Source organism: Antechinus flavipes, chromosome 3 (genome assembly GCF_016432865.1).
Source record: "Antechinus flavipes isolate AdamAnt ecotype Samford, QLD, Australia chromosome 3, AdamAnt_v2, whole genome shotgun sequence".
Taxonomy (NCBI): Eukaryota; Metazoa; Chordata; class Mammalia; order Dasyuromorphia; family Dasyuridae; genus Antechinus; species Antechinus flavipes.
In genome coordinates this window covers 254,550,315-254,563,146 of record NC_067400.1, presented here as the reverse complement: position 1 = coordinate 254,563,146, position 12,832 = coordinate 254,550,315, and the positions used below count along the sequence as shown (strand labels likewise).

Here is a 12,832-nt window from a genome sequence, read left to right as displayed (position 1 = left end):
ATTTCTCCACTCTGAAGCCAGAGTTGGGCAATCACCAGTTGTGTGGGAAGCGCCGACCCCAGGGCCTTTCCCCGCCCAACCCAGCAGGCTGGTTTCCTGTAACTTACCCCACTGTGCTGGGATGAGAGGTGTGACGTTCAAGTTCTATGCCGGAGGGGTGGAGAGGAGAAGGCGGGACCACGAGCTGGCTCGGCAGGGGCAAGGTTTAAGAGCCAGATGAATAATAAAGGTACCGCCTCGCATCCCCTTCCCCACATCCTCGAGGGGTTTTGGTTTTCCTTTCTTTATCTAAAAACTGCGTCTCTAAAGAAATTTGCTTAAAAGAAGACGGGAGGCAAGATCGCGGTCCTCCCAGACATGGAAAGCAGTTTCCAGCTCTGTCTGTATAGCTGCCTCTTAATCTCAGGTGAGTGGAGGGACACCGAAAGGATTGCTGGGCTGGAAGACTTCTAGGGGACTAGGATCTAAAGTGGAATCTGTCTCCTTTTTCCCCTCCCCCATGCTTCCTACATTAAGCCTGTCGGAGGAAACCAGAGACCTTCCTCCCCCCTCGCCCATTTTTGACACTTTTCTATTTCTGTCTTCTCTGCACTAAAATATATATATGTATATGGGACCCCTATGGCTGCGTGCAGAGTCGCACACATACAAATACTCATCGTCACACCTCCACTCCCTGCATCTACCTGCACACAACACAACACGCTCGCGCGCGCACATACACACATACACCCAGAGTCTTGCAACCTTATTAGCTTTTATCACCCAGTCTAGAAGCTGTCCCTCTTTCTGAAGATCCAAGAACACTATACTGACCATACGGATGCCCTTATTCCTTCTTTAAGTGTTGAGCCTCTTAAGTGGCAGAACCCGCTGAACTTCCTGCCAGTATTTCCCTGGACCTTCTCAATTTTTGGCCACTTTCTTATTCCAGTTTTGTGTAAGATTGGAATCTGAGCCTAGTATGTTGGGCTTCAATTTGAAACCTCTAATATAAATGAAATATTTCATAAATGTTTTATAATCTGATTTCCTGGAAGTAGATTTCACAATCCTAAGGCTAACCACATATTCAAATAGTTCATTCGACAATTTTTAATTAATACGGCACAGCTGTCAACTCTATTGGATGGTATGGAGATACAATAAAAAAGCGAATTTGAAATGTTAAGTCTAGTTAGGGAAACAAAAACAAGGCCTATTAAATATAACTCAGTACATAAAGTTGGTTTGGTGAGCTAATGCTATTTTGGAAGTATTTTGGACTATATATGGACTATTTTGGAAACTGAGGGAAAATTAATTTGGATACTATATCAGAACTGACACTCATTCCTTGAGCTGACAGAGAAGCAAATTCAGTGAGGTTCTTGTATATCTGCACAATTTCTCAATTCTAGGAAACACATTTGTCCTAAATCAGCTCAGCTTTTTCTGGCTACTGTTTCCTTTGCTTGTTAAGTCAATTGTTTTCAAATCATCATCTTTCCCCTGCTCCCTGTCAATAGTATTTTATTTTTCCAATTATATGTACTGATAGTTTTCACGTAAAATTTTATTTTGTAAAATTTTGAGTTCTAAATTTTTCTTCCTCCCTCCTTTATTTCTCCCCTTCCCAAGACAGCAAGCAATCTGAAATAGCTTATTCATGTACAATCATTTGAAACATATTTCCATGCTAATTATATTGTGAAAGAAAAATCAGAACAAAAGGGAAAAACCACAAGAATGAAAAAAATTAACAAGAAAATACTATTTGTCAATCTGCATTCAGTCTTCATAGTTCTTTTTTCTATCTCAAGACTATTAGAATTATTTGGGATCACTATATTACAGAAAAGAGCTAAGTCCATTATAGTTAATCATCACAGTTTTGCTGTTATTGTATATAATGTTCTCTTGGTTCTATTCACTTCACTAAGCATTAATTCATGTAAGTCAAGATTTGGGCCACATATGAACTTATTAGATCCTATACATATAAACTAGAATGTTTTTGAGTAATGAAAAAAATAATTTGGGAAACTTAGGATTTTAAATTTAAAATTATCTTTTAAAAGTAGCCCATAACTGATATATCACTGTATCTCTTTCTTTGGTTACTAATACTTGGGGGCATTACAGATCCATGATACATAACTCAAGCACTCACCAGCTAGTAATCCATTTATTTAAAATGGAACCAGGATTCTAGCTCAAGTCACTGGCTCCAAATTATGACTCTTTCACTATAATGTCTTATCTTTTCTTCAACAATTCCCTCTTTTGAAGAAACAATTATTTAGGGTTGTCCAAGATCCAAATCCATGGTCTTTCTGGGGGTGAGTAGGGTGAGGTAAATTATAATGGTGGTAATTCATCACATTCTTGACTCACATAGCCACCAGATTCTATCTTCTTCATGACTAAATCTGTATTAATTCTGTAGTCTTCCAGGACAAAAATTAATCCCAAACTCAGCCATCATATGTATGTATATATCCATGTGTGATGTGCATGCATTTCTGTATATGTATATATAAAATATATACATACCTGTTATATTGGTGTGGCTTATGAGATATATATATATTTACACACACACACACACACACACACATATATAATGTGTACATATGGATGATATATTAAATATTTATATACTAAAATATAAATATATTTCTATATGTCTATAAATACATATACATATAGTAACTATTCCTTGGAATTTATTTTCATATATATTTATCTCTTGTAAATATGATATAATCATATAAATAAATGTATTTATATGATACATTATTTATAATATATTAAATATATAAGTATGTTTATATATGTGCATATATTTATAAAATATATACATATTTTATCTGTAGGCTTATCTCCCATTTAATATATTTTTACTGATTACCCACTGCACTAGTTGTTATGGGAGAACTTAAAGGCTTATGTGAAGAAAAAAGTATATTTAGACTATTAATTGCTTAATACCAGTTATCACAGGAATGTCAATTCAGCTATCAAACATTAATTTCTCAACTGTAAGATGAAGGATTTGATTAGATCAAAGCTTCTTAAACTGTTGGTAATGATTCCATGTGGCGTCATGTAACTGAATGTGAGGGTTGCAAAATTATGATTTATTATCAGTAAATATTTTATTTATATATCTATTTTACATACCTATCTACCTGAAATTGTGTAAACATTTCTTGGGTGAAAAGGGGTTATAAGTGGAAAAAAGTTTAAGAAGCCCTGGATTAGACAATCAATTTCTAAAATCCTTTTTGATCCTATGATCAAAAATTGCTTCACAAATTGATACTATTTAGGGTTTCTAGCATGGCATTATTTATTCTGCTTCCTATTTCTAGTATTTTTTAATCAATTTAGTCAATAAACATTTATTAAGTGCCTAGTATATATATGCCATGTTATGAAAGATTTACAGGAAGATATTTCATGGTTTTGGGATAACTCATGTATCATTGCTTTTATTACATGAAAAAATATTAAGATGAAATATGAAGAAAGCTAATACAAACATATTTGAATACAATTTTATGCAGCTCTTCACAATTTCATATACATATGAGCAAATCCATATGTATGTATATCTAACACTTTAAGGTTTGTAAAACATTTCTACATATAGTCAATAATTTTGGGTCCAGAGACTTTTAGGGACTTTTTGTTATTGTTGTCGTCGTCATGTTTTCATCAGTATGGGGACTTGCAGAAACAGTAATTCCTTTTTACCAATGCACTTGGGCAAGTGGCAATTTATAATCTTAATCTAAATTGCGGGGGGATACTGAGCGGTTAGATAACTTCCTGGTAAGTATATGTCAGATATAAGACTTGATACTAGGTTTTACTAATTCCAAGGCCCCTGTGAGGCAAGTTATTGTCTCACACAATGGATATTATTTTCCATTTTGCAGACATAACTGAGGACCCGAGCAGTTAAATGATTTGCCCAGTGTCACACAGCTAGCAAACATCGGGGATTAAATTTGAACTCAATTCTCTCCAGACTCCAAATTTAACTCTCATTCCACTAAATCAAGCTGCTTTCCATAAAAGTGATTCCAATTATTCATTTATGCCTTGGGTTCTTAAAAGCTGTGCCAAGAGAATACAAGCTTTCATCATTTTTGTCATAATAGAAGGACTTTGAGTAGGAAACAGTGGATACTGCTACTGTGTCTGGTTTTAGAAAATTAGTCTAGCTAAGTGTAGAGAGGCTCATCATCACAGAAGGCTGGGCACTCAGTGATGAATTTTTGACTGTGACAATCCATGAAACAAAAGGGCATCAGGTAGAAAGTTTAGGAATCCCTTATTTTCTGTTTTATTTGAGATTTCCATTTCCTGCTTAAAGATTCTGGTTCCCCACTTGAAAACACCATAACTTACAGTTATAATTATACTGATTATGAGATGAAGACAGAGAGAGATCTACACAGATCATTCTTTGGACTTCTCTTTGCCACTAGCATGGCATTTATATGACCTCTCAGGGAGCTTCTTTTTCTTCTAAATAATAGCATCTCCACTGTCATGACAGGAATGCACTATAATCTGCAATAACTCTGAGTTTCTTGATTCAATTGCCCCTCTTTCTATCCCTAGCACTTAGCATATTGTCTTGCACATAGTAGACATTGAATAAATGCTTATTACTAACTCTAAAAGTCCAACTTTTTAATAGCGGGTAATTTAAAGTTAGTTTTTAATTAAAATGCTAACTTGCCCACAATTTATCTTCTTACTTGACCTAATCCTGTTCTAATCTATGTAACAATAACTAGTCTACACAGACTGGTCCTGTGGTTCAGGCTCAGGATGGGAACAGAATGGGACGGACACTGAGGCTACATAATTTAACAGAGGGAAGCTTACACATTCAAAAAAGATAGAGCATTGGTTCCACTGAATATAGCTTTTCTTGCCTCCACATTTGCCATGATGGTATATCAGAAGAAACAAAGGAGCAAGCATTTATTAACCACACAAATCCGGCACTGTGCTAAGCACTTTATAAATCTTATTTCATTTGAGAATCACAATACTTCTGAGAGGTTGGTACCATTATTATCCCCATTTTATGGGGATTTTATATTTTATAGTTGGGGAAACTGAGACAGACAGCAGGTAAATGACTTGTCTGTTAACTTATTAGGCAATTGGAAGCTTGAAGAACATCAATTAGTCTGGCCTTTGATGCTTTAAATAACTGAGAGGTTATATAAATGTTTAGAGCCTTAATTTTTTAAATCAGAAATTGACTTTTTAGGGAAAAACTAGCCAAAGTTATAGGGCCCTTCCAGTTTTATTTCACCATGCATTATAAAATTCTAGCAGTAAAATGGGGCCTATTGCCATTTTTCTCAACCTGGTAAGTAGTAGATATTACTCCTGTCAAAATCCTGCATGCTGAACTTGAAAAAAAAAAATTATAGGTGTGACTGAATTTTAACCAGCAGAGTTAGAATATTCATGACAGCCAAGATAAGTAAAACATGCAAAAATACCAGTCTCTTGTCAAAACATTTATTTGCTTTTAAAAATTGACAGCTTTGGGGCAGCTAGGTGGTGCAGTGGACAGAGCACCAGCCCTGAAGTCAGGGGGACCTGAGTTCAAATTTAACCTCAGACACTTAACACTTCCTAGCTGTGTGACAGCGACACAAGTCGCTTAATCCCAGTTGCCCCAGGGGGAAAAAATGCATTTTTTAGGGTTTGTATTCAAGCACTACAATTTCTGGAATCAGTGGGCATCTGCTTGTTTTCTTCCACTTTTTTTTGCCACTACCAATGTGGAGTTTTACTTTCTAAGAAGTATTAACTTGATCCAATGAATAAGGACATTTTGTGTGTGTGTGTGTGTGTGTGTGTGTGTGTGTGTCTATCTTGAAAGAAATATAAAGATAGATACACACATATACATATATACACATATACACTAATACATACATGTTTTCATAATATACATATGTACATATATTCATTTTTGAATTTGTGTTTTTAAATACAACATTTTAGAAACATGGAGCTAAAGTGAAAGCATAGAATCTGTGTTTTTTTTTCAGACAATAACAATTATTAAGCACTTATCATGGTCAGGCACAGGATTAATGTATTTTGTTCCTTTTGGTACCCTGTTTGAGGAAAGTTCCATTCATTTCTTTCCCTTTGATTTTTTTTAGTTCTAGCAATACTGCCAGAGCCAAAAAATGTAAGAATGAATTCAGTTAATTTGAAACACATTCTACAGTGGGAGCCACCTGATTTTCCTAAGGAAAATGTGACCTACACAGCCCAGTCTACAAGGTATGTTTAATGTAGTAGTGTATTATTGGGTTTTTTGTAAAATTTCATCTCTACCAATTAAGTTTTGGAATGTACATATACATTTGAAATATACATACAATTAGCTAAACAAAAGTGGAAGGTATTGAGGCTGAAGACTTTGCACAGGCCAGCCTCACTTAAATATAATTCACCCTCTGATGTCATTGTTTCTCTTCATCAGTTCTCTTTAAGAATGAAGGACAAGCAACAACAAAGGGGAAGCTTTGCTCCTTCCCCTTTTTGCTTATGTTGGTTAGAAATCATTTGTGGTGTTTTGTCTGGTGGAGTCCCTTTTTTTTTTTTTTAATTATTATTAGGAATACAAAGTAGACCTGTCATTTTAGTAGTATAAGATACTCCATGGTGAAAGAGATCCTACCAATGCTGGTTGGAACGTTCTCTGCAATTCTGGGTCTTAATGAGCTGCCTTAATTCAGGGCTGACTGGCTATCTGGCCCAGTCTGGCTTAATGCCTTCTCCAGTCCTTATTTTATTGTACATTTTATTGTATTTTAAAATGTTAAAAAATCATTTTTAGCTTGAAGGATGTACAAAATCTGACACATGGGTTGGATTTGGTCTGAGGATCATAGTTTTTGCCAATCCCTAGACTAGAGCATGGGGTAGTTAAATGACCAAGTATATGTCAGAGGTAAGAGCTGACATGAGGTGTTTCTTACTTCAAGGTCAATTCGTTAGCTGCTACTATATTGCTGCTTGTATCACCATCTCTATCTTCTTTTTTTTTTTGATGGTATTCATACAGAAACAGTAATGGGGCAAGTTGCTGTTCTCACACTATTTTATATTTAATGCTCTATAGACCAAAGCTTGTTTCTTTTTTAATAATAGATTTTTATTTTCAAAATACATGCAAAGATAGTTTTCAACATTCACCCTGCAAAACTTTGTGTTCCAAATTTTTCTCCCTCCTTTCTCTCCACTCCCTTCTCCTACACAGCAAGTAATTCAATATGTGATAAACATATTTGTCATACTTTACAAGAAAAATCAGACAAAAAAGGGGGAAAGAATGAGAAAGTAAAAAAAAGAAGCAAACAGCAATAAAAAAGGTGAAAATATTATGTTGTGATCCACATTCAGTTCCCACAGTGATCTTTCTGGATACAGATGGGTCTCTCCATCACAAATCTATTGGGATTGGCCTGAATCATCTCATTGTTGAAAAGAGCCAATTCCATCATAGTTGATCATCACATAATCTTGTTGTTGCTATATGCAATGTTCTCTTGGTTTTACTCTCTTCACTTAGCATCAGTTCATGTAATAGACAAAAGGTTCTTAAACTGTAGGTCACAGCTCTATGTGGGGTCATATAACTGAATTGGGAAACAGGGTGGGAAAATGCCAAGATTTAATTCTTTAGTAAAAAAAATAAGCACATCCATCTTATTAGTATGCAAATTTCCTTTCATCTTTAATAAATGATAAAATTATGTATATACCAAAGAATCCTTTTAAAATAAATTACTTTATCAATTATTATCAGTAACTATTTGATTTATATACCTATTTTATATACCTACATAACTAGGGTTACATAAAAATTTCTCTGGTGAAAAGGGGTCACAAGTAGAAAAAAACTTAAGAAGTCGTGCTATAGACCTTCAAAAAAATGTCTAAAATAATTGCTTTTGCAATAGATGACTGAGTGAATAGAGCAACAGCCCTGAAGTCAAGAAGACCTGAGTTCAAATTTGACCTCAGATACTTCTGAACTATGTGACCCAAAGAAAGTCACTTAACTCCATTTGCCTCCGAAAAGATAAAAGAACTGCTTTGTGTAGTTCAATAAAACAATTAGGATTTGTAAATTCATTTTCTGTAAACTCACTGAAAGTATTTTCAGGACAAGTCCAGTGGCAAACAGAACAACCGGGATAATAATATACTTTATTATCCATGAATGATTTTCACCTTTGATTACGGGGTACCCGTTAAGGCTCAACATATTCTGCCAGTCTTCTCCCTGATATCTTTGTGCTTAGCATGACTTAACCTGGAGGCTATCAAAGACTTCTCCAATCCCTGGAGTCAGTCAACTAGAGTTAATTCTGGGATTAGTGAAATCAATTAAACCCTCTATTTCTTTATCTATAAAACAAGAATAAAAATAATACTCACAATATTTACTTTATAGAATTGTTGTAAGTTTCAAATGAGGTAATGTAAAGTGCTTTGCATTTCCTTGGTATCCACTAAGAATTTTACCTTTATCAAATCCAAATGACATTTTATATCACTGGAGAAAAAGGAGGAAGAGGAGGAGCAGGAGCAGATAGTAATATTAATAGCTTCTATTATGTAAATATATCATATCTATGTGGAGATTTATTCCCTTCAAATATTCAATAGACAATCATTATTATTGTATGTTTATGAAATTAGTCACAATTCAGTGGAAAACTAAAATAAACTGTACCATCTTTGTTAGACAAAGCTGTTTTATAGCAGAAAAAAAAACTATCAATTTCAGTTTTTGTTTTGAAACAGGACTTTTAGAGGTCAATGGTTTTACTTTAAACACTACACCCAAAATTTAACTCTTAAGAATGTGCAAAGATGAGTCAGTACTAATAGGGTGCTTGTAAAGCAATCAAAAGTCAATAAAAATAAATAGATAGAGAACTGGTATCAGTCAAAAAGTCTGGATTCAAATCCCATCTCTAATACATCCTCCTTTTGTGACTTTGGGCAAGTCATTTAACACTCAGAATATAAATTGTAGAGTAGAAGCTAATCTGTACTTCAAGAAGGCATTTTTTCCCACTATACCTTCTTTATGCCAGAGAAGTCATGAGTAGTCTTGTTTTCATGAAAATATTTTATTTTTCTTTTGAGTGCAAATTGTGTATTTTTCTTCCTTCCTTCCTTCCTTTCTTTCTTTGCCAAATAGACCTTGAATTTTGTAATTATACTTTACTATATCATAAAAGTAGAGATGGTTTTCTAAAATAATATGGGTTTCTACACCAAGTACTTTTAAACATGTCAAACTGTGATTTATTTCAAAGACATTTCTTATAAATCCCTCCCTACTGTCAAGTCTAGACTCATTGTACATTTATAAATAGATGCAAATTGCTTCTGATTAGCAAAGGCATTTGTATTCTGCAAACATCAGCAGAAAAAAAACACCAGAAACTTACTAAGGTGAAGCATGTCTTCAGAGAACAATTACTTTTGTAAAGCTTCTGAATTCTGTGCTCTGTGAGTCCAGGGTTCATATTATTCCTATCACCCATCAGTAGTCACTTGAGCTACATAAGGGAGTCTGATTCCTTTCCCTTACAAAATGAAAGGCTGGTCTATAGTAGTGGCTTTATTCTAGCCATAAATGACTCAAGTCCAAAGTCTAGGACAGGTGGAGCAATTTAGTAAAAGGTAGGAGAGGGTGGGGAACAAATCACCTAACTCAAGGCAGGAAGACCTGAGAAATCTTGCCTCAGTCACTTTGTTGATTGTGTCAGTCCAAGCAAATCAGTTAACATCTGTGACTTTGTATTTTCATCTATAAAGTAGAGATAATGATACTGTAGTACATACCTTAAGGGCTGTTGAAAGGCTTAAATGAAGTCATGTAAAATCCTTCACAAATCTTAAAGCACAATAAAAATATAAGCTATTATTATGCTTCAATATTTCAAGAATCCATAACTTCATTGATGTGGACATTCCTTCTTCTGATCTATGTTTTGTCTACTTCAATTGCATTGCTGGGACTTTTTTTATGTAGGCCTTCTGGTGGTGAGTGTTCTGAGTTTAACTAAGTTATTGATCGTCATCTGATAAATTATTATCAGACTGATATCTAAGCCTTTCCAGATGGTTATCAGACATGCCAGAGTTTGTAATATATTACTACTAACATTACTTTCAATCTTCTAGTCAATCAATAGGCATTTATGAAGTACCTAGTATGTGCCAGGTGGTCTAGAAGGTGCACTGGAGATATAAAGACAAAGTTCCTGACCTCAAGGAACATATGTTCTACTCAGGGACACAACCTGCATACATATAAAAAATATAAAATAATTATATGTGTGTGTGTATGTATATATATATATACATATATATACATACACACACATATATATGTATGTATATATATATATATATGAATATAAATTTATATAACTATATAGAGGAGGAGGGATCAGGACAGGGCAATAGAATATAAATAATTACTGATGGAATCACATAATAAAAATATTAAATGGCTGAATCTAATTGACATTCATAATATTATTTCTATGGGAAAATGTGTGTTCTGAGGTTAAACTTGAGAGACTTGAATCACTGCTTCCAATCTACTCCTCTTTCCTACCTTTATCTGCCCAAAGAGGATGCATTTCTTTTCTCCCCATTCTTTTCATGGTGGCAATGGCAGTAATTCCAGATGGAGATGTAGTGGGAACCCCCAGGAGGAGACTAATGGGAAGAAGTTCCTCTTGCAATGGCGATCATACTTGAATCTTTATTGAGTTTATAAACTTGTTGATAGACTTGCATGATGTCCCATAGTTGTAGGAAACAGTTCCTTTCAAGGGCTTTATAATTTTGTTGAGAAAACATGATTTTACAAAAACAAACTGTGAAAGGCAATGCATGGTAAACAGCAAATGAGAGCTACTTATAGTATGTGCCTTAGGAGAGAGGACTTTGGGTCTGAGCAATCAAAAGAGTATGAAGGAAGTGGAGTTTCAGATGAGATTAAAGCATGAGCAGCATTTGGATGGGGGAAGAGGAAAGACTAAAAGGGGATTTTAAATACCCCAGTCTCAGAAAAGGAAATAGATCTAACTCTAAGGGAACTAACAAAGAAAAAAAAAACATCCTGGTCCTGATCAGTTTCCAGGAGAATTCTATCAAACATTTAAAGAACAATTGGAACCATATTTCACAAATTATTTTCAAAAATTGAGAAAGCACCAAATCAGAATCATTTTATGAGCAAATATAGTACTAATTCCTGCACCAGTTAAAGATAAAACACAGAAACAAAACTACAGGCCCATATCATCAAGGAACATTGATTCAAAGATTTTAAACAAAATCTCATCAAACTATAATGATTTATCCAAAAAAAAATCATTTATTATGATCAAATGGGATTTAGGCTCTGATTATTGGGATGGTTTAATATTAGGAAAACAATCAATGAAAATAATCAAATTAAATTCTAAAACATCTAAAACCAAAAGACTATCTAGATTCAGAAAAAGGCCTTTGACAAAATACAACACTCCTTTTTTCTAAAAATTTTACAAAGTATAGGAACAATGGAACTTTTTATCACTATATAAATAACATCTACCTAAAATCAAAAGCAAGCACCATATGCAATGGAAATACATTGGAACCTTAACCAATAAATGTGGAGGTGAAGCAGGGCTCACTGTCTTTTTATTACTTGCTATAGTTCTGGAAGTCCTAGCAATAGTGATAAGAAAAGAGAAGGAATTCTAGAAATAAAGATAGGTAAAGAGGAAGTAAAACTATTGTTGTTTGTTGATAAATGATAATTTATTTGGAAAGGCCCTAGAGAATCAGCAAAAATATCAATTGAGACAATTAAGAACTTTGGCAAAATTGCAAAATACAAAATACATCCTCAAAAATAAGAAACATTTTTTTAATAATAATGACAATAAAATACAAGAAGCAGTAATAGAAATAGAAATCCCTTCCAAATAATTACAGAAGCACAAAATACTTTACAAATTACACGAGGCTTGGATAGGTTCAATTACAAAGTGTTCTTTGAAGAAATAAAAATAACTTAAGGGACAAAGTCAAAATAGTGGCGTACAGGCTGGGACTAAGCTGAATTCTCCAAATATATCTCTAATAAACATTTTTAAAATAATACTCTGGGAAAAAATGTTGATAAATCCACCAAGAATTTCTAGGAGAGTTAAAGAAAGAGATAAGAATGATAGAGGAAATATTGAGAAAGGAAATGAGAGTGATATAAGAAAATTATAAAAAGAGAATTAACAGTTTGGTAAATGAGGTTCCCCAAAATACTGGGGGATTTAAATATCACCTTAAAAAAAACAGAATTGACCTAACAGTAAGAAGGACAAAATTAAAACATACCCACATAAGATAATAAAGTCAAAATTCTTACATCCAAAGCCTCCTGGAAAAGAAGCAAATTGATTTTAGGCCATGAAAGAACTTTAAAAAAGACTTTGAAAATCAAGTAAGAAAGATAGAAGAAAAACTGGGAAGAGAATTAAGAGTGATGCAAAAAAAGCCAACAATTTGGTAAAGGAGATACAAAAATTACTTAAGGAAATAACGCCTTAAAAAACAAACTAGACCAAATAGTTTAAAAAAAAAAAAAAAGTACAAAAAAACTAATGAAAAGAATGTATTGAAGAGCAGAATTGACTAAATGGAAAAAAAGAGGCAAAAAAAAATTGACTGAAGGAAAAACTCCTTAAAAAGTAGAATTGGCCAAATG

General features: G+C 33.8%; 1 protein-coding gene across 1 annotated transcript in view; it reads left to right on the top strand.

Annotated features, from left to right (window-relative positions):
• Nucleotides 1-139: 139 nt before the first annotated feature.
• IL10RB (interleukin 10 receptor subunit beta) overlaps nt 140-12,832 on the top strand; it is a 46,318-nt gene continuing 33,625 nt past the window's right edge. Inside the window, exons 1-2 of the mRNA XM_051984952.1 lie at nt 140-406; nt 6,195-6,318. Coding sequence (XP_051840912.1) covers nt 358-406; nt 6,195-6,318 — 173 coding nt within the window. The 5' untranslated portion in view covers nt 140-357. The remainder of the gene's footprint in view (nt 407-6,194; nt 6,319-12,832) is intronic.